Consider the following 21,400-nt stretch of genomic DNA (forward strand, 5'->3'; position numbering starts at 1 on the left):
CATCCACATCAGTTCATCCATCTACCAGGGTGACCAACTTTCCGGTGCTGTCTCATTGTTAACACTAAACGTCCCACATCCTGGGAATGTGGTACAGTTGGTTGATCCATCCATCCCCCAGGCATCCCGCATTGCACCCATCTGCCCAAAGCCCACCTGTCCTACCCAGGGGAGGTAGACAAAGCTCCGCCCGGTGCCCCGCCCTGCCCCGCCCCTCCCGGAAGCTGCTGCGGAGAATCCTGGCACCTTAGCAACAGCGTTTTTGGGATTACCCAATCCGCCCGTCGGGCTCCCAGTGCGAGCCAATGGCGAAAGTCGTCGGGAGTGAGGCGTGGGGGGCGGGGTTCGGCGAGGCCGCCGCCATCTTGATGGGAGAGAAACAATAGGACAGAAGCACAGCAGGCCAGGGCTGTGGCCGCAGGTAACGCCCGGGTTTCCGAGCTTCTGGTTTCGTCGCCCCGGGCGCTTTGAGGGAGGGCTCCTCCCGGCTCTTGTGGAGCGAGGTCTCTGGCCCCTTGGGGAGGGGCTCTTGTTATTATGGTCGGGGGGCGGTGGCTGGGAGATGCCCAGGATCTTTTTGGGGGGCCGCATTTCCGCGGGTCCCTGGCGAGACTACGTCTCCAGGTTATTGGGAGAGAAGACCGACCCTGGCTTTGAGGGGCAGTGTCTTCCCTGGTCCCGGGGGTGGGGGGAGGCGGTCTCCCGGTTATTCGCGGGGTTCAGGATCTGCCTAGGTCATTGAAGTCCCCTCGGGTCCTTGGGGGAGGGAGACCTCCCGGGTCATTGGGGGGGGGGGTCTCCCCAGGACGTGGGCGTCCCCGATCTCCCGGGTTATCGAGGGGGGGGTTCCCTTGAGTGTTCGGGTGGAGGGGTCCGCCAGCGCCGCAGGTGCTGCTACCTGGGGCGGGCAGATGCGCAGCCATTTTGGGTGTCGGACGGCCCTGGGGCGCGTCAGCTGGTGTCGCGCCGTCCGGCCGGGCGATCTGCACACCTAACCTTGTTACCCAAAACAGGCCCGAAGTGGGTCACCGGGAGCTTTGGTTTCTGCCACACTGCATTACCCAATGTTTGTTTTCTGCCTGCTGGTGATTTGTTTCGTTTTACGGTTCGGTCTCACGAAGAAAGCGGCCCTGGCAGATCAATGAGCGCTGTGTTGTGAAAATAAAGTCCAGAAGCCGGTAAAATCTAGAGCTCTCCAATGCCAGGGGAAAGAGAAGTAGTCGCTGCTTGAAATAAAAACATGTTGGTAGAACACGTACCTAGAACAAGAATGAAATAAAATCATTTGGAAGAATAGTTTTAAAAAAAAGTACTGAAACTTTTGAGAAGTGGTAACAAAAATGTTGCCGATAACCCGTTTGATGGTAGGGTTTATAAAGCACCGTGATTACTGTAATTTTGATGAATTCTGGTATTTAAAGTATTTGCTGTACTTGCCTTTTTAGCAGGGTAACATTTTAAGTGAACTAAGATGCTTATTTACGGTTGTTGCTGGGGAATTTGTGTAATTGCATCCTGTAACCTGGTGTTAAGTATTTAAAGAAAGTTTCAGGGTGGCATTGTTTTAACTGTAGCCACTATCAGAATTAGAAACTGGGTATCATATTTACATAGTAGGCCAGTTGATCGCTTAGTAACTTTTTCTTTGGAGAAAAAATCATTTGAGCTGTTAACCATTACTCCAGTTGGTTTACCTGCCTTGTGATTTTAGAGTGGAATTCACAGAAATTATTAGAAATCAAGTGGATGGGAACTAGGCCTAGAATTATTATAATTGTAAAAATCAGTTTAGCAGATGTAATTGACTTACTTTGTGCTTCAAGACATGGAAAGTGACGGACAAGCCCTGGCTGGTGTGGCTCAGTGGGTTGAGCTCGGGTTGCAAACCAAAGGGTGGCCAGTTCGGTTCCCAGTCAGGGCACTTGCCTGGGTTGCAGGCCAGGTCCCCAGTAGGGGGCACACGAGAGGCAACCACACACTGATGTTTCTCTCCCTCTCTTTCTCCCTTCCCCTCTCTCTAAAAATGAATAAATAAAAATCTTTTAAAAATTAAAAACAAAGAAAGTGGCAGGCAAGTTCAGTGTATACCTGTGCCAGCCCTGTGTCTGTCAGAGCAGTGGGATGTGTGAGGAACAGTGCTGACTGACAAACCCGACTGGGCTCCCTTGCAGAAGGTACCAGAGCTTTCTGTATGCACGGGGGTTGTCATCAGTATCTAGGCAACCACAGTGAGCCTGAGCCTCCCTGAGGTTAGCTTGTGGAGGTGAAAATTTTCCATTGTTTGTCTCATAAAGAGGATGCACTTGGGAAGAATATGTCCTTTAAGTGTTTTACTGAGTGAGATAATCACCTTAAACAAATCGAACATATTCTTGCATAGTAGGAAATAAGTAGATGATTACTCTTACATGATGACATTTTTTAAAACTTAGTTTTATCTATTTTTAGAGATAGGGGGCGGGAGGAAAAGAAAAATATCAATTGATTGTCTGTCATACACCCCGGACTGGGACCAAACCCCACAACGCAGGCCTGTGCTTTGACTGGGAATCGAACTGGTGACCTTTTCAGTTGGAGAGACGATGTCCAACCAACTGAGAGCCACAGGGGCTGGGACTATTGAACATTCTCAATTCTGCTCTTATGAATAGAGGTTTTCATATAGGCAGTGGAAGATGTCCTTCCATGTTCTCGTGAGTACTCCTGAGGGAGAGGCCGCTGAGTTGGTTGCTTACCCTCTGTTCAGGGTTTGGGTTTTTCTTGTCCTCTGTCCTTATGTGAGTATGAGAACACAAGAGTCTCCTCCTCAGGTCCTTTGAGCTGCCCTTGCCCTTTGTAGAACTTACCCTGGAGCTTCCGGGAGAGACACACCACCACCCTCCAGGGCTTGAGGACGTGACGGGTTGATTCAGATGCTTTGCCTACATTGGGAGTCAGGGGAGGACTCTAAGCCCTGGGTGCAGGGGTCTGGGGCATTTGGAAAAGTGGACCTTGCAGGGATGCCAGCTGGCAGCTGAGGAACTGGGCCCCCAAAACTGATGCAAGTAGCCAGGTGTGGGGCAGGTGAGGGCTGGGATAGAAAGGAGCAGGCTCCCTCGCTCCCAGGAGTGACTTATCTCACTCTCAAAAAGTGTTTTTACTTTGAAAATACCTTAAGCTCCTTGTACGGAGCCAAAGAAAGGGAATGGCGTGGTAGATGTCAAAAGTGGAAGTGCCCCTTCGGCCCTCCCTGCAGTCCTCAGATGTGCTCTTGATAGACTGAAGACACTGTCCTTATCAGAAGCCAGGCGATTTGCTTCAGAGCTATGGGTACAATTGAACTTGATTTCCCCAAAGAATTTGTCAGTATTTTACTGTACTTTATTTTGGAAAGAAATCTCAACTCATGAAAAAAATTGGCCAGTGGTCCCTGTGATAGACACAGTGCTGTGACCTGGCAGTGCCAGGAGTGTCCCCACTTCGTATCTGGTTCTTCTCCTGGCTGCGTGTGGAGGGGTGCTGCCTGCTCAGAGTGGTTGGGTGGTAAGAGCTGCCAGATGAGTGCCGGGAGCCTGGGTTGTTTTGTAGACCTTCTAGAGGAGAATTTACCTGAGTGAGGTGTTGTGAGGTCCCAGAGGAAGTTGTGTCCCCTGGGCACGGGATCTGGCAAGTGCAGGGTACACCTTTATCCCTCCAGCGGCAGGTGCCACACTCAGGGGCTAGCCTGGGCAGGTCAAGGCTGCCTGGTTCCGTGGCTGCCAGCGCATGAGGCCTGACTCATTTTTGTCATCCTTTCTTTCAGAGGGTGAGTTCATGTGTCATCTGGTTTGGGAACTGTCTGAGAGATGAGCATTGGTAAATATTGACCACAGGCAAGGAGCATGTAATCTTGCCTGAAGCTCAGGGGGTTTCACTTATTGACACATGAGAGAGCTGTGACTCCAGGAAGGAATGCACCGCGTAGATGGAGCCTCAGATTTCAGCCCTAGTCTCACTTCCGTGTGTTCCTGTTGTGTGGGTTTCTTGCCAGTGGTGGGATTCGTACATTACACCAAGGAGAAAGAGACTGAAGATGGAGATTTACCCTTTTTTAAGGAGGACTGAAAATTCTTGTGTGTGTGGAATACATGTAGCTTTTTATTTTAAAAAAAAATCTGATATTCTGATAAAGAGGACATGTGAAACCTTAGAATTACTAATTTAGATTTCCTTAAGGGAGTAGTGCTACAGTTTTAGCTAGAAAAGGCTTTTAAATTGCTAAAACTGTAATTCTAGTACTGTAACTCTGATGAAAGCATTTATTTCTAAGTAGCTGAAAGTGTCTTCTCCCCGCACCGCTCCATCTGGGGGCCCCTAGGCTGTCATTCCAGAGCTCTGGTCCGAGGAGGCAGAGGCGGGGCAGTGTGGTCGCACCGGTGGCTCTGGAGAGGAGAGGCAATCCAGGAGACTGCTCTTCCCATACGGAAAAGCTTGTTCAGATTTTTGGAACAGAATTTGCTGCTTTCTTCGTCTCTCAGCGTTGGAGGAAGGATCCGAGTTACTATTTTCATGAAACAGTTCTGCTCTCAGGCCTGAAGACCGCAGGCGTCCGCGTCAGGTAGACGCAGGGCTTTGGTGTCTTGTCTCACTGGCCCTGCTGCTGTGGCAGAGCCAGCGCCTGCTGCGGCATGGTGGCCGGCCAGCCGGGCTGCAGTTCCTTTGAGGGTAGGGCTATGAGTCCAGCATTCTTGGCAGTGACTCTTTCATCTCAGGTACCTGTGCTTTTTGCGGTGAGGCCCAGGTGATGTGGTGACGTCGCAGTGCCACGGTGCACCCTTTTGTAAGGGAGGTAATCATACAGTGTCTGCTCCAGAGGGCTGTTGTGAGCGTCAGGTTCTCTCCATAAATGGCAGCTCTCCTGTTTGGCTTGGTTGTGCCCTGTTATCATTGAAGGCTGCGGAATTGGTCTCGTCTTCCACTGACTTCCTGGCACCTGGTATACGCCTTAGGGCCAGGGTGTGCTGGGGTTGTTATCCTCACTTGTTTACGTGTGGTACGGGTCCCAGAGTCTCCATCATGGAGTGGAGCTCTGAGCATGCATCACAGGTAAGATCAGTGATTTTTGTGGAAGGGTTTGAAATCTCCAAGAGCGAAGCAGATCTGGGTTTTCCTGTTTTAGTTTTCAGTAAATTCTCTTTTTCCCCCCTAATGTCTTCCTAATTAAAAGATAACACATGCTGCAAGTTTGAGACTATTTCAGGAAGTTTGGAACATACAAAAAACTGAAGAGAAGGGAGCAATGACCTTACTGCTTAGTACAGGCAGATCCAGGTTTTGTGGTACCTGAAGTTTATATAATGTTATATAAATACAGTCTATAATTTATAATTTTAAATGTCATTTTTAAACAAAAGAAGTTAACAATTATGAAAACAATTAGGTAAGGCCCTGGCCGGTTGGCTATAGTTGGAGCATTTTCCCATTCACCATTCGATTGTGGGTTCAAATCCTGGTCAGGGCACATATGAGAGGCAACTGATCGATGTCTCTCTCCCCCACCCCTTCCTTTCTAAAATCAGTAAACAGCTGTGGCTGGTGTGGCTCAGTGGATTGGTTGCTGGCCTGCGAACCGAATTCCCAGTCAGGGAGCATGCCTGAGTTGTGTGCCGAGTCCCTGGTTAAGGGCGTGAGAGAGGCAACTGATCTGTCCCGCACACTGATGTTTCCCACTCTTTCTCCCTCCCTTCCCCTCTCTCTAAAAATAAATACACGAAATATTAAATAAAATAGAATAAAAATATATCTTTGAGTGGGAATTTTAAAAAGTTTTTTTTTAAAGAAAATAAATAATTAGGTAAGAAAGTGACTGTTTAAATGTGCCCTGGCTGGTGTGGCTCAGGGGATTCGGTGCTGGCCTGCAAACCAGAGGTCTCCAGTTTAATTCCTGGTCAGGGCACAAGCCTGGCTTGCGGGCCAGGTCCTCCCCAGTTGGGGGGGTGTGAGAGGCAACCAATTGATGTTTCTCTTGCACATTGATGTTTCTTTCCCCTCTTCTCCCTCCCTTCCCCTCTCTAAAAATACATTTAAATTAAAAAAAAATGTGTAGTTACGAAAGTTTTGTAAATTCAAAAATGTGTAAATAAAATGTAATCCCTTTATTGGAGTATAATTTCTATACAATAATATTCATTGATTTTTAAGGATATAATTTGATGAGTTTTGACAAATTACGCACTCATATAATCACTGTCCCAGTGACAGCGTAGAATATATTCATTATGCCTAAAATCTCACCTGGGCCCCTTTGCAGCCAATCCTATTCTGTCCCCTGGCAGCTGAATATATGATACTATAGTTTTGCTTTTTTATAGAATTTTATATAGATGTAATTATGCAATGTATCCTTTGTGACTTCTTCCAGTTAACATAATGCTTTTGTGTCAGATCTTTGTTTACATGTATCAATACATTATTTTTCGTGAATGTTCCATTCCATTGTACAGATACACTGCAATTTGTTTATTTGTTCACCTATTTGATAACATTTGGGTGTTTCCTTTTGGCTCTTGTGAATAGCGCTGCTATGAACAGTTGTGTACAAGTCTTTGTGTAGACATTTGTCTTTATTTCTCTTAGGTAAATACCTATGAGTAAGGTTGCTGGGTCATACAACAAGTATATGCTTAACTTTATGAGAAACTGCCCAACTGTTTTCCAAAGCGGTTGTATCTTTGTATTTCTCCCAGTGGTCTGAGAGCTCCAGTGACTGACCCCTGTGGTGGACTCGCGTGGTGTGTGTGGGTGTGTGCAGACGCCAGGCGTGGCCCAGGGGTTCGGGGAGAGCTCAGATAGCGGGGGTGTGGGTGGAAAGGGCTGTTTCTCCCTTGGGCTAGTGCGCCCCACACCGTCCCCTGTGGCTGCCTGAACTTGGGGCTTGTCGTCAGGCAGAGAGAGTAAGCTGCCCCAGCGGGTCCCGTTTGTAGCCTCATTAACTGAATTCTAGATGTGTGAGGTAAGGGCCCAGAGGCTCTCATGAGTCGTGGCTGTTTTATTTGTAGTATTTTAAAAGTTAAGAATAATGGGTATTGTTTCCAGCAGATTTCTTAAACCAGTATGATAGATTCAAGGATGTGGGCTGTGAGGGAAAGCTGTGTCCTTGCCCAGGATGAACCCTGCTCTGTGTTCCCGCACTGTTCCTGGTTTCATGGACAAATGTGTGAGGCAATACAGGAACCTAAAATAGACACTAAATCTGAAGCCAGCGTTTTATGGTGTTCCCTGTCTTCCTAGGTACAGTGTCCATTCATTTCATGGACTTTGCAGTAACCATTACTACTCCGGGATTCTTGGGAAACTGAGCTTTAGACCTCCCTTTTGGGAACCATTCAGAGGTCCTGCTGCTCAGACTGCTGTGGAACAGAGAGAGGGAGAGAGAAGGGGGTGAAACAGAGCAGGTGCTTTGGGTACTTTTCCTTTGAGGCTACTAGGGAAGTCAGTCCTTCATTTTCCTACAGGGACAGGATCTGAGGGCACGGACCGCAGAACCCTGCTTCTTGGTCTGCACTCCCAAGTGTGAGAAACATGTCCTAGTGAAGTCACACTTGTGTTCATGTTGGAAGATTGAGCATAACTGAAACAAAAGAATTACAAAACGACTCACCTTATTATGTGCAGTGCATTGATAGTTACTTGTTTTTCCTTTTTTTTTTTTTAGTTCTTACATGACTTATTTTTCATTTTTTTCCCCTTCTTGTTTAAAAAATTAATTTGATAACACAGCCCACAAAATAGAGATTATACTCTAGGCCTCCCCTCTCTATTTTACAGACCAGAAAACAGGTGATAAAACTTAAAAGGAGCCAGGGACTTGGAGACTTGTCCAAGTAATTAAGTCACATATCTGGGACCACAATCCGGCCCCACCTCACTACAGGATAATTTTGCTTGACATTTGTGAGTTTCCTCTGTCATCAGACTTGGCTGAGGTGAGAATGAGCCTTATTTTTCTTGCTTCTCTGCTCAAGATAATGATTCTTCTCCAGGGATCAGTGCCCTGTGGACTGCCAGAGTTGGGTGCTGAGGGGAGTGTGGCAAAGTGCCACATCATACCCAGCAGCTAATGATCACAGTGGGGACCTGGGAGGAGTAGGTAGGGACCCTAACCAGGCCCTTCAGCCTCCGGGCATACCTGTGAGGGTGTGCTGCCCCCAGAGGGAGCTGCCATGAGGGACTAGTTTTTGTTTTAGATTTGTCATTGGAGATGGGAATGGAGAAGAGATGCCTGGAAAGAGATTTTTCTGTTTAATTGAATACATTTAGGAATCTTGAACACAGCTGGAATGGGATTTGTATTGTTAGCATAGCTCAGATAACAAAAGCAGTTTTACACATTTTTATGAAAGATTTGGATTATGTTTCTAAAGCCTGGCCCATGAGGAGTGTCTTGTACTTTCAGAATTTAATCATTATGGTACCTGGTTTGTGCTTGGGCACTAGAAGGCTGACCATGAGTCAGTCAGTAGGTTTCTTTTGGCATTGCTTCTACTCAAGAGGCCTCTTCAGTTAGATGACTGTGAACTGGGCTCCGTAGACCTAGAGAATGGGGCTTGTGTGGCCCAGCATCTCAGAGCTCCACCTTATGGAGAGAGTCTGGAATGTCTGGAATGTTCTAGAGCTGATTGCCTGTGTTGTCTCTTGGGACTCTTCTTAGCACATACCCTCCAGCGAGCTTCTCTGATCCTGAGAAGGCAGGGCCAGGCAAGAAATCAGGAGCTTTGGTTTTCTGCTCTTTGCATACAGAGAAGCTTATTGATTTCTAATTCTTGAGTCCAGTTAGGGCCCGCAGTTGGTTCTCTCTGAAAGGAGGACATGAACACCAGTTTAAACTTGTTAAAAAAGGCTGTAGTCATGTGCCACAATAACGACATTTTGGTTCAGTCAACAGTGAACCAGGTATAGCATGGCTGTCCCATAAGGTTATAATAGAGCTGAAAATTCCTGTTACCTAACGACTATGTTGACGTTGTAGCACAACACATTACTCACATGTCTGTGGCACTGCCGGCTGTATGAAAGTATGGCACAGTTACGTATAGTGCCTAGTACGTGATAGTGGTGATAAGCAACTGTGTCACTGGTTTATATTTTAAAGATTTTATTTATTTTTAGAGGGAGGGAGGAGGAGAGGGAGAGAAGCATCATTGTGCAAGAGAAATCAATTGCCTATTGAACGCCCCCAACCAGGGACCTGACCTGAAATCAGGCATGTGCCTTGGCCGGGCCCTGATCAGGAATTGAACTGGCAACCTTTCAGCTTGTGGGACAACACTGAACCCACTGAGCCATACCAGTCAGAGCACTGGTTTATGTATTTACTATTATTACTTCAGAGTGTACTCTTTCTAATTATTAAAAAAACAAAGGTTTGCTGTAAAAAGTATGTGTGGTATGCTGGCAGCAGCGTAATACACCTTGTGTTTACTGCGCCTCTTGATTGCATCAGTTTTTCTTGTGCTTGATTTAATCTCATGTTGTTTTGTACAGTAACACTCAGTACAGGCTGGTACCTAGGAGCGATAGGCTATACCATGTATCTAGGTTTGTGTAGGTGCACGCTGGTGTTCAGTCCATGAAAAAAACAACTGATGATGCATTTCTCAGAACGTACCCTTGTTGTTAAGTGGTTGATGACTGTGTTTTATAAATATATGGTGAAAGGACTTGCATAGGGCAAACGAAGTGATCTCCCAAGTGTGTGGGAGTGCACACCGAGGCAGAGACTCTGAGCCCTACAACAGCAGCCGTGTGGGAACGTCCAGCAGACCGAGGTTCATTTGGGAGCTGTGGCTTCTTGTCCCTTGCTCTGGATTAGTCTTCACCTCCCCAAGTCAGGTTCATTGTTTGCAACAGAGAGTAGTTTCTGCCTCTTAGAAAGCATCATGAGGACTAAGTGAAGTATGTTCCTGCATTGAACCTGGCACGTAACCTAATACGTTCCATCTCCATCAGTGGGCACATCTCCCTCCGACCATCTTCACCACCACCGTCTCAGGTGGCATGTTGGGAACCAGAGGAATTCCCAGTGAGAAACACTGTACAGATAGTGAAGCGTGGCCCAAGCCCTGCAAGCAGGACTAGCAGTGACTATGTAGTCCACAAATTACAGACAGAAAACAGGAAACTAGCTTGATGCGCCCTGAAACGGTTAACAATTGTATATAGGCATGCTTTGCTGAGATCCAGTGTGTTCGGGAGTGCAGAGTCAGGTGGAGGGCCCCGGAACTCAGAATGGGAGAAAACTGTGATCCCCCAGGAGAGCAGCTTTGGTCTAAAGGTGTGCCCCAGCCCTGGCTGCTGTGGCTCAGTGGCCTGAGCACTGGCCTGTGAACTAGAGGGTTGCCGGTTGATTCCCAGTCAGGGCACATGCGTGGGTTGCAAGCCACGTTCCCAGTGGGGAGGTGCATGTGAGAGGCAACCACACGTTGCTGTTTCTCTACCTCTCTTTCTTCCTCCTGCCCCCTGTCTAACCATAAATGAGTAAAATCTTTTTAAAAAATTAAAAAAAATAAAGGTGTGCCCCAGATTTGGAGAGCAGGATAGAAATGATAAAACTAGCCAGTGACCTAGAATGCTGTGTATTTTTTTAAAGGGAGTTGACCTTGATCTGTTTTTAGATACAGACGTTAATTATTAATGCTAGGTCCAATCTCCACTGCTAATAAGGTTAATGAGGCATGTCTTTGGCCTTCGGCAAGCAGGGCTAGTGTTTGTGGGCATCCTGGGGTGGGGGCGAGTAAATCTGAACTGGATGGTGTGTAAGCAGGTTTTCCCTTTAAATGGATTTCATAAAAACATAAGTAATGATCAAGAGTAAACCCCGAGGTAAACTGATCGTGTGGATTCATCATCATTTGTAACAAATGCACTGTACTGGTGGGGACATTGGTACTGGGGGAGGCTAGGCATATGGAAGCAGGTAAGTTAATGGGAAATCTTAATTTTGCTGTGAACCTAAAACTCTTCTAAAAATGTGAAGAGACTTGGACATCTATTACCTTAAGTTGAAGAATTTTATTAGGAAATAGTAAGATTTAATCCAAATATTAGGTTTGAGATTGCGTCTCGCTCTCCGTGGCTGTCTAAGGCAGGGGCTGTTTAGGCACCTGGAGCCAGTCCCTGCTTGTTGGTGTCCGGCCCCGCCCCGCAAGAGCCCTGACTCTTTGTTTCTGCGGGTGGAGGCGGGGCTGGAGTGGGCGAAGTGGGCCTGTGCCCTGGGTGAGCTCAGTCTGTTTTGCTGCTGAAGGAGGGATATACTCTAAGGTGGTTCCCAGCCGCTTCCAACTCCTGTCACTGTTTGCCTCTGGCAGAGCGTCCTGACCTGCGCGACAGAGGAGTGGAGGCCAGACATACCGACGCAGGGACGGGGGACAGACGGAGACCTCGCTGGCCGCTGGACTCTGACGCCTCCCCCTTCTCCCTGCTGCCTGTGCTTGGAGGATGAGCCCAGCGTTCAGGGCCATGGAGGTGGAGCCCCGCGCCAAGGGCGTCCTGCTGGAGCCCTTCGTCCACCAGGTTGGGGGGCATTCCTGTGTGCTCCACTTCAACGAGACAACTCTGTGCAAGCCCCTGATCCCGAGGGAGCACCAGTTCTACGAGACTCTCCCAGCTGAGATGCGCAAATTCACTCCCCAGTATAAAGGTGAGCCCCAAGCTGCTGGTGCAGGTCACCAGCGCCTGGCGAGGAGAGGTGAGCCAGGCATGCAAGGCATTGTGACCTTCCGAGGCAGCCATCCTGGGAGCCCTCACCCCCTCCCACTCACTGTGTGTTTTCCCTCCTCCTCCTCCTCTTGGCCCTGAGCCCAGCACCTCACACCCTCAGTTTTCAAGCCCTGGTAAGATTGCTCAATTCTCTGTTGTTTTGTGGATTGTTTTGAGTTCATTTTTGGTTTTTGGTGGAAGTGTAGTTGTGTTTTATGTTCAAGTGTCTCTTGATCACAGTAATCCATAGACCCCACGGGGGACAGCGAGGGAAGCCTTTGGGAGGGTTTTGCCCAGGATATTTGCTGCCTGCTTTCTGTCCTCCAGAAAGCCAGAAGCCCCGGTGATTAGGCAGGCTTGGGAGCAGGGCCGAGTCAGATGGAATGCAGGAGTGGGAGGCCCGTGCCGAGTAGCTGAAGCCCATTGCTATTACGGAATGTCCCAGAAATGGCTATGTTACGACCTTATTCACACGTGGTGTCTCTTTCTTTTTTGTAATGCATTATGGGGGGTATCCACAGCCACCAGCCTGGTGTGGTCTTTCCCGGGGAGGTGGGCATCCTTTGTAAATCAAGAGAGAATCCATTAAGGAAATGAATTCAAATTTGCGTTTCCTGGTTATACAAAAGACTCTTGAACAACTTAGTTTCTTCTGGGACTGTTGAAACATACTCTTTGAAGACAGAATGTACTGGGTGCCTCTCTCTGTATTCTGAATATGCATGTGTGTTGCGGTGGGGATGGGGGGTGGGGAGTTGGGGGGCCCTCACTTGGTCCTTCTCTGTTGTTTTTTCCAGGACAAAGCCAAAGGCCCCTTGTTAGCTGGCCGCCCCTGCCCCCCTTTTCCCCCTGGTTCTTTTCCCATGGACACAGGGAAGTGTGGTCCCCTGAATTTCCCACCCCGGCTCCTCTGCGCCCAGAGCCGGGGACCACCTCAGAAGTGTCGTCTCTCTCTGAGCACGCATTCCCCTGCAGCAGGCGGGCGGCGAGCAGATTGATCCTGGGCCCGAGAGGTCTGGGAGGAAAGGTGTTCAGCCAGTCGGTTGTAAGGCGCTCGTCGGCACCTGCTGAAATGCTGCCACTTGACAAACCCCTCCTCAAAGACTGACTAAATTACACATGGCAGGTGCTAGAGACCGAATGGGGAGAGAGCTGCTTCCAAGGCCACCACGCGTCCTGCTCCCAGCCCTGTTCGCCTTGTGTTTATTTTGTTCTTTTGTGACTTGGGACCTCAAGAGACCAATAAAGTAACATTTGAGAAGGACAAAAAGGCTTGGGGCGCCCGCCAGAAAGGTGGTGCTGCAAGAAGCCTTTGCTAGGGTGTCTGTTGTGCTGTGTGGTTTGTTTTGTTTGCTCCTTTATTTTGTTTTGCTTGCCCAGTCTCCCTTTACCCTTGAATGCCCCCTACCCCTCAGGGAAACCTGTATTCTCTGTGGTCAGGTTCTGCTTTAAAGTAAGCCTTGACGCCATCAGTGTTTCTGTTTAGGGCATAAAATTCCCCACAAGATATAAAGAGCAAATGTTTTTGCATCTCTCTTAGGACTAGAAGAATTACATAAAAATTAATAAACATTTTCAATGATGGAAAAATGTGTCTTGTAATTCTTTGGCTCTTGCCTTGTTGAGTGCATCAGGGAGGAAGACTCTGGGCCGTGTTTGCTCCCTAATCACTTGTCTTGTATGGTGTCATCTTTTCTAGCTGTTTTGATATTTGTTAGGTTTGCAGATGAGTTTGGGGCCTCTGGCAACATAGAGACTAAGGAACAGGGTAAGAAAAAAATGCCACACATGTTACAATCATGTAATTTATAACACATGTGGAATTAAACGTTCTCTCTGCTTCTGTGGCATTAAAAGTCCTCTCTGCTGCTCACCCCCTTTCCAGGTGTGGTATCTGCGCGCTTCGAAGAAGACGAAGACAGGAACTTGTGTTTAATAGCATATCCCCTAAAAGGGGACCATGGAACTCTGGACAGTGTAGACAATTCAGACTGTGAGCCAAAAAGTAAGCTCCTAAGGTGGACAAACAAAAAACACCATGTCCTAGAAACAGAAAAGAGCCCCAAGGACTGGGTGCGGCAGCACCGGAAGGAGGAGAAGATGAAGAGGTGGGTGTGAACTGATGGGAACCTGGCTCTCGGGGAGGGAGGTATCGGGGATCTTAGCTACAGCTCAGTGCCCTGGACCCTAAGGACTCATTCAGTGGCCTTCGTAGGTGCCTTTTCACTCAGTGGCCAGCTTTCCTCATAGCATGCCCAGCTTTTCTTTAACCGACTCTGCATTAAATTATACCGTTTTGGGTACACAGCTGTAGTGACAGCTGTAAAAGAATTTCAGTCACTCGTTCCTTCTGTGCCGGGCCCCGTGCTGCATCCTGGGGGTGTAGCAGTGACCGAGACAGCCATCTGGTTCAGGTTGCTCACTGACCACAGGGGGACAACACGGGCTGCCGGGCATCCCCGAGACTCAGGAGTCCGTCTAGGCAGGGCCTTCCACGTGCCACGCCTTGGCAGAGCTTGTAAAAATGTAAGTTGAAGGGTGGATATATAATGTAGCTCAGTAGGCTGACCTGAAACCCTGGAATTTCAGCTCAGATTTCCCTGGTCAGGGAACCTGGGTGAACCGGAAGCCGGCGGGGTCACTGCCTAGTGGAAGAGGGCAATGCAGGCTGCCCTGTAGGGCTGGGCAGCAGGCAAAGGCTGTTCTTTCATCGTAGGTTCTCCTTGTGTTAGGTAAACAGTGAACTGGCTTTTTAATTTTTTAAAAAATTAACTTTCTTGAGGTATAATATGCATACAGTGACATGTGTACAATGAAATATACCCATTTAAAGTGTCTGATGTGTACAATGAAACCACCACATCAAGATATCAAACTTCCTGTCACTCTAGAAAGTTTCTTTGTGCTTCTTTGGCCCGGAATTTTGATAAGATACTGTGATTTATTGGCTCCTTATCTCTTTATAGCCATAAGTTAGGAGAAGAATTCGAATGGCTAAAGAAATCTGAAGTCTTATACTACAATGTAGAGAAAAAGGGGAACGTGAGTTCCCAGCTTAAACACTATAACCCCTGGAGCGTGAAGTGTCACCAGCAGCAGTTACAGAGAATGAAGGAGAACGCAAAACATCGGAACCAGTACAGTATCCTTTGTTCACGGGACACCTTCGCCTTGCGGAGGGCGGGGCAAGGCGCCCCACGGAGCCTGGAGAGAAGGGTTGGGAGTTTTCGGTCGCGGTTGAGCCAGGACACTGCTGTGTGGTAGCCGTGGGCAGACTTCACTCTTCTCGGGGCCAGGGCTAGTCTGGGAGTGCAGGTGGTGGGGCAGGGGGGTGAGGGTCTCTGGGGTGAGTGGCTTCTCGTGAAGGGGCCAGCCCGCATCAGGGATCTTCTAGCCTAGAGTGCAAGGGGCGGGTTCATGTTTCAGACTCCTGGGGGAGTCCCCAAGGGTGCATACCTGCCAAGGGCCAGCCAGGGTGGGGGGACTGACCAGGCGGGCATGTGAAGAAAGCACAGGGTCCTTTTTTCTCCCCTTTTTACCCATTAAGCTATGTTACAGAATTTTTTTGATATTATGGGGGGGGGGTTCCTCAGAATTGAGTGTGATTTATTTATGATTTTATTCATTCTTACAGAGAAGGGAGGGAGAAAGGGAGAGAAACATTGATGTGTGAGAGAGACATCTGTCAGTTGCCTCTCCCATACCCCCAACGGGACCCAGCCTGCAACCCAGGCGTGTGCCCTGACAGGGAATTGAACCAGCGACCCTTTGGTTCACAGGCCGGCACTCAGCCCACTGAGCCACACTAGGCAGGCAGGGGTGTTTTATTTATTTTTAACATTTTATTGAGGAAAAATTTAAACCTGTTAAAAGTAGACTGGGTAGAATCTTTAAATGCCAGTCTCCCAGATTCAGTGGCTGAGCCAGGACATAACCAGTCTCGTGTCACGACCGTCACACACACGCCACACCCCACCGCCAAGCTGTTCCGGAGGCCGGTCTCGGGTGTAATGTTTCACTCTGTACGCTTAGCGCGCATCTCTGAAAGATAAGGATATTTTAAAACGTTGACACAATTGTTACACCTTGAAAGTGGACAGTAATTCCCTAGTATGAAGCCCTTAGTTTCTGTCCACAGTCTCCTAAATGCCTCAGAAGTACGTTTTTATTCACCCACAGTCCTCCGCTCTGCCGGCTGAGCTGTCGGAGGCAGTGTGTTGTTATCCATAGTGTCTTGGGATGGAGACCCAGATGAGACGCACGTGTTCCACTTGGTTGACATGTTTTAAGTCGTTTTAAATACCCTTCTTTTTTTTTCTTTTTAATTCTTGGAAACTTCTTGCCAAAGACACTGGGTCTTCTAGAGTTTCCCACTATCTGAATTTTACTGATTACGTTCCTCTGGTGTCTTTTACGTGTTGCTCTGTCTCCTCTGTTTCCATTAAGTTGATTATTTGATCTACAGGCGCGATCAGATTCGGGTTAAATTTTGGGGGGTGGGAATCAGGGCCTCTCAGAGATGGTGTTGTTCATGACCATCAGGACATGCTGTTCGGTTTGTCTTTCTCTTTTGTGTTGTCATTGCCTTTGATATATTTTTTTTTCATTCAGCGATTTTCTAATTTTGTCATTCCTTTGCTCATTAGCTAGAATCCTACTATAAAGAAAAATTTTTCATACACGTTAATTGGCAAGCACAGCAACTCAGCATGAAGCGACCCCATCCAGTAGTTAGTTTGCAAGTTCACTGGGGAAGTGGAGACAGTGTCCGACCGCTGTTGGTGAGCCGTGTCCTGACACTGGTGAGCAGGAGGACATACTAAGTCAGTGTTCGGTCCAGTGCACTGCTCAGCATTTCACCTGCCATCGCAAGCCTCGTGCTCTCACGCTTCCTACTCGGTGGTCTGCACGAGAACTTCCTCTCAGTTGGTGTTGCGAGAGAATCTCACCTCATTGCCCCAGTTAGTGGGGGAAAAAGGAAAGAAAAACTCTTCTCGGAACACATCTCAAAGGGAAGACTGCCGCCCGCGCCAAGTTTACATCATCTCTGGGATTGTCCTCGATTATCTGGCGTTGCTCTGACCTTTTGATGGGTGTCATTATTGGGTCAAGTGACAGAGTAATAGTGAATAGTCTGCAAACCCAGAAACATTTTGAGACGCTGGTGGTTGCTCTTCAGCCGCCTGCCCGTGGGGAACAAGCAGACTGACCTGTTAACTGTGGCGCAGGTCCTGCCATTAATGGGCTGATTCCCAACAGTGGGTTGGGTCTTACGTGTTTGTTATGCTTAACAGGTAATTTGAGTCTCCTCGAAAGGAGGCGCTTGATCAAACCCGACTTGGAGCAAGGAGAGCACGAGTGACAACATATTACACAATTCAGGTGTTCCTGGAACAGGGCACGGGCGGGTCCCTTGCGCTGCCGCTGGGTGTTAATGGTATTGCAGTGTCTGAGGAGGAGTCGAAGCTTGTAGACAAGGCACTGGGTCGGTGTTTTGAATATGGAGGAGCATTGAGGCACCCGCCACGTTGGAAACCACCGTGCATGTCCCAAAACCTTGCCACAGTGGAAAACCTCTGGGCTTGGACATCAAATCCAACACATTCTGGCTTCAAGGCCCCTGACACCATTCTGGGGCAACTGTCCCACTACCTCTCACTCAGGTGGCAGCAGTGAGAAGGGTCTGGAGAGGCCCAGTGTCCCAAGGCAACACGGCGGCACAGAGGAGGAAGCATTTCTTGAATATGTGTTCAAAACAAACTTTTCCTCCTCAGCTGTGTGCTTACCCTGAGGTATAGTTTATCCAGGAAGGAGAGTCACGTTAAACCTTTTCTTTACTTGCCACATATGTATTTGGAGTAATGGATAGGTTTCTTAATATCCTCCATAAGTGACCAGTGAGGGTTTTTGTTTTTGTTTTTGATTGATTTTGAGAGAGAGAGAAACATTGCCTTGTTCCACTCATTGATGCATTCTTTGGTTGATTCTTGTATGTTCCCTACCTGGGGATTGAACCTGCAACCTTGGCATGTCAAGATACCCTAACTGAGCTACCCTGCTAGGGTGACCAGTGTTTTGTTTTTTGTTTTTCATTTGTTTGTTTAGCATCATTACGAATCTGTGAATTTAAACATATTTGACATTGCGTTTATCTTTGTTGGTGCTCAAATTGTCTCATGTTTGGCCAGTGGAAGACCTTTTATTTATGTATTTACTTATTTATTTTTTTAATATACTTATTTTTTAAAAGATTTTATTTTAGAGAGGAAACAGGAGGGAGAATGAGACGGAGAGAAACACTGATGTGTGGGTTACCTCTCACATGCCCCCTGTTGGGGGCCTGGCCCGCAACTCAGGCATGTGGCCTGACTGGGAATCAAACACCAGCCCTTTGGTTCACAGGCCTGCACTCAATCCACTGAGTCACACCAACTGGGCAAATTTTACTTATTTTAGAGAGGGAGGGAGGGAGGAAGAGAAACATCAGTGTAGGAGAGATGCAGCTAGGTTACCTTTTGTTTGCTCCCACCTGGGCACCTGGCCTGCAGCCCAGGCGTGGCCCTGACGGGGGCCAGACTAGCTTCCTTTCAGTGTGCAGGTCCATGTTCAGTCCACCGAGCCATGCCAGGCAGAGCAAGACTGTAAAAAAAATCCTTACCCAAGGATATGTTGTTATTGATTTTAGAGAGGAAGGGGGGGGGAGGGGAGGGGAGGGAGAGAACATGAATGAGAATGTTGATGAGAGAAAAACACCAGTTGGTTGCCTCCTCTACACACCCGGCCCGGGGCTCTAACCCTGACCTAGGTATGTGCCCAGACTGGAGATTGAACGCGCAACCCTTTGGTGTACGGGGCAGTGTTCCAGCCAGTTGAGCCACCTGGCCAGGGTTTGTATTTTTATCCTCACCCGAGGGTATGTTACATAGATTTTGGAGAAGCAGCGGGGGAGAGAGACATGACTGTGAGAGAGAAACAGCTCCTGCGTGCCACCTTGACTGGGAGCAAACAGCGGGAGACGTTTTAAATAAGCTCCTGCGTAATCACAGCAGTCTGTGGTAGAGGTCTGCCTTTTCCCTTCCCGGATGGAAGGGTGTCCAGGTCATGTAGGTTTCCTGCTCCAGATGTGAACTTAGTTATTCCTCTTAAGGCAGGGGGTGCAAACCTTTTCCGTAAAGGGCCAGAAAGTAGACATTTTAGGCTTTGCAAGCCACACTCTGGCCTTGTAGCATGAAAGCAGTCCTAGACAATGAGGACGACTGTATTCCAGTAAAACTGTCCATGGTCACTGAGGTTTGGATTCCATTTCCACGTGCCACGACATATTTTATATATTTTTTTTTGAACTCTTAAAATTGTAAGAACCATTCTTAGCTTACAGGTTATATATACAACGATGAGTAGGGGGCCACAGTTTTAACAGTCCCTACTCTAGGGGTGCTGGTCTGGAGCTAGGGGTGCTCAAACATCTGGTCATTGTTTCTAGACCTGTATAGTGCATGCAGCTGGGAAATAACACATTTAAAGAGAGCCCTCTTGATGAGTTCATACTGATGTCTCCAGTTCATTTTTTTTTTATTTTTATTTATTGATTTTTAGAGAGAGAGACATTGCTTCGTTCCACTTACTCATGCATTCATTTGTTGATTCTTGTATGTGCTCTGATAGGGGATCAAACCTGCAACCTCACATATTGGGACAAGCTCTGACCAGGGCTCGGCCAGGGCCCTAGTTCATATTTAAGGCCTGTGTTGAGTCCAGACCCAGGCTGTTCTCAGGCAGGTTCCCTGACGAGAACTGAAGATGCCTTTTAGCCTGCAGTCAGCCTTGGGCTCCTTATGGGAGATGGCAGGCCTGATGGGACCCTCTTTGGTCTTGTGTTGCGCTGGGCACTGTGCAGGCATTATACCCTGGGAGTGCCAAGGACCCGTGCAGCAGCAGCACCTCTTTTAGAGGGGGGTTTTCCTTAACCACTCAGAATTTATCTTACTGGAGAACCTGACCTCCCGGTATGAGATGCCTTGTGTCCTGGACCTCAAGATGGGCACACGCCAGCATGGTGATGACGCTTCAGAGGAGAAGGCAGCCAACCAGATCCGAAAATGCCAGCAGAGCACATCTGCGGTCATCGGTGTGCGCGTGTGTGGCATGCAGGTGAGAGGAGGGGGGGTGTGGTGTGGGCTGGCTGGGTCACCCAGTAGCTGCGACGTCCCCCACCCTGGCATAGTCCTCTTTTCCCAAAAAGATACCAGATTTGACTAAATCGAGCACTTCTGATTTGAAAAGAAACCACGCCTGCCTGGGTGATCCCCTTTGGGGCTGGCCTGGCTGGTGGAGTCCAGGGTCCAGACACAGGAGAGAGAAAGGCAAGAGGGTTAGGTCCTCTCCACCAACCATATACTGAACAGGCAGCTGGGGAAACCCGAGTCAGAGGGCTGGGTCCTGACTGAGTGTGGACTGGAGAGGACAATGTCTCCTGTGAGTCAGCAAGTCAAAGGATCTGATCCAGGGCTGTCAGTTACTGCAAACCACTCCCCGGGGTCTGGGCTTTGAGGTGGCTGCAGCATCTGACTTGTTGGTCTTCCTCCCACAGGTATACCAGGCGGGCAGTGGGCAGCTCATGTTCATGAACAAGTACCACGGCCGGAAGCTGTCTGTGCAGGGCTTTAAGGAGGCGCTCTACCAGTTCTTCCACAATGGGCGGTACCTGCGCCGCGAGCTCCTGGGCCCAGTGCTTAAGAAGCTGACTGAGCTCAAGGCCGTGTTGGAGCGACAGGAGTCTTACCGCTTCTACTCAAGCTCCCTGCTAGTCATCTATGATGGCAAGGAGCGGCCTGAGGTGGCCCTGGACTCAGATGCTGAGGACTTGGAGGACCTGTCAGAGGAGTCAGCCGACGAGTCTGCTGGTGCCTATGCCTTCAAGCCCATCGGTGCCAGCTCAGTGGACGTGCGCATGATCGACTTTGCACACACCACCTGCAGGCTGTATGGCGAGGACAGTGTGGTGCACGAGGGCCAGGATGCTGGCTATATCTTCGGGCTCCAGAGCCTGATAGACATTGTCACAGAGATAAATGAGGAAAGTGGGGAGTGAGCTTGCTGGCTGCAACAGCACTTGACTCTCTGTGTCCCAGGCACAGCTGTGCTGTGTCGGGGAGGTGGCCAGTACGGCCTGGCAGTGTGGCCTCTGCAGCCTGGAGCTGATGTTCAGAGGCCTCTGTGAGTCCCAGCCTGGGCCAGCCCCAGCCACGCTTGGAGTCTTTATTTATTTTAACTGTTTCTTCAACATTCCACATTTGATGATGCAGATACCTCTTTCTTCCCTGAGTGTAAATGTTCTAATACAAATCCTTTTGTTAATTGTACACAGTGCTGCTGTCATTCTTGCCAGAGGCTGGCAGCCTGCTCCCCTTCCAACCCGCAGAAGCCTCCTCACCGTTCTCCATGCCACTGTCTCCACTCCATGGCGCGGTCCTCAGTCCCCTAAATTAGCACCCTGTGGTCACCCAAAAAGGACCCTCACACATACAACTTTAGCTGGATTCCTGTGGGGTCGGTGGTGGCCTAGTGTCCCAGCAGCCCCTATGGAGAGAATTACACTTGGCACTGGTCTTTCTCTGCTCTCATGCAGCTTAAGCCAAACCTGTAGCAGCTAATTGGCTTGACATTGTGATGTCTGAGGTCCAGG

At 48.6% G+C, this 21,400-nt stretch overlaps 1 protein-coding gene across 5 annotated transcripts; it reads left to right on the forward strand.

The window, feature by feature from the left end:
* The first annotated feature begins 269 nt into the window (after positions 1–269).
* Positions 270–21,077, forward strand: IP6K2 (inositol hexakisphosphate kinase 2). 5 transcript variants are annotated; one of them, XM_036030360.1, is made up of 8 exons: positions 2,675–2,693; positions 3,594–3,597; positions 11,325–11,656; positions 13,415–13,483; positions 13,601–13,823; positions 14,682–14,857; positions 19,691–19,866; positions 20,306–21,077. In XM_036030360.1, the coding sequence occupies exons 3-8, from the start codon at positions 11,455–11,457 to the stop codon at positions 20,804–20,806; spliced, it is 1,347 nt and encodes a 448-aa protein (XP_035886253.1). In that variant the 5' UTR covers positions 2,675–2,693; positions 3,594–3,597; positions 11,325–11,454; the 3' UTR covers positions 20,807–21,077. The 5 variants fall into 5 exon arrangements, with proteins under 5 accessions (XP_028373797.1, XP_035886251.1, XP_035886254.1 ...); XM_036030358.1 differs by lacking the exons at positions 2,675–2,693; positions 3,594–3,597 and adding an exon at positions 314–421; XM_036030361.1 differs by lacking the exons at positions 2,675–2,693; positions 3,594–3,597 and adding an exon at positions 482–503.
* The last annotated feature ends 323 nt before the right edge of the window (positions 21,078–21,400 follow it).

Source organism: Phyllostomus discolor, chromosome 7 (assembly GCF_004126475.2).
Source record: "Phyllostomus discolor isolate MPI-MPIP mPhyDis1 chromosome 7, mPhyDis1.pri.v3, whole genome shotgun sequence".
In the NCBI taxonomy this organism is placed as follows: Eukaryota; Metazoa; Chordata; class Mammalia; order Chiroptera; family Phyllostomidae; genus Phyllostomus; species Phyllostomus discolor.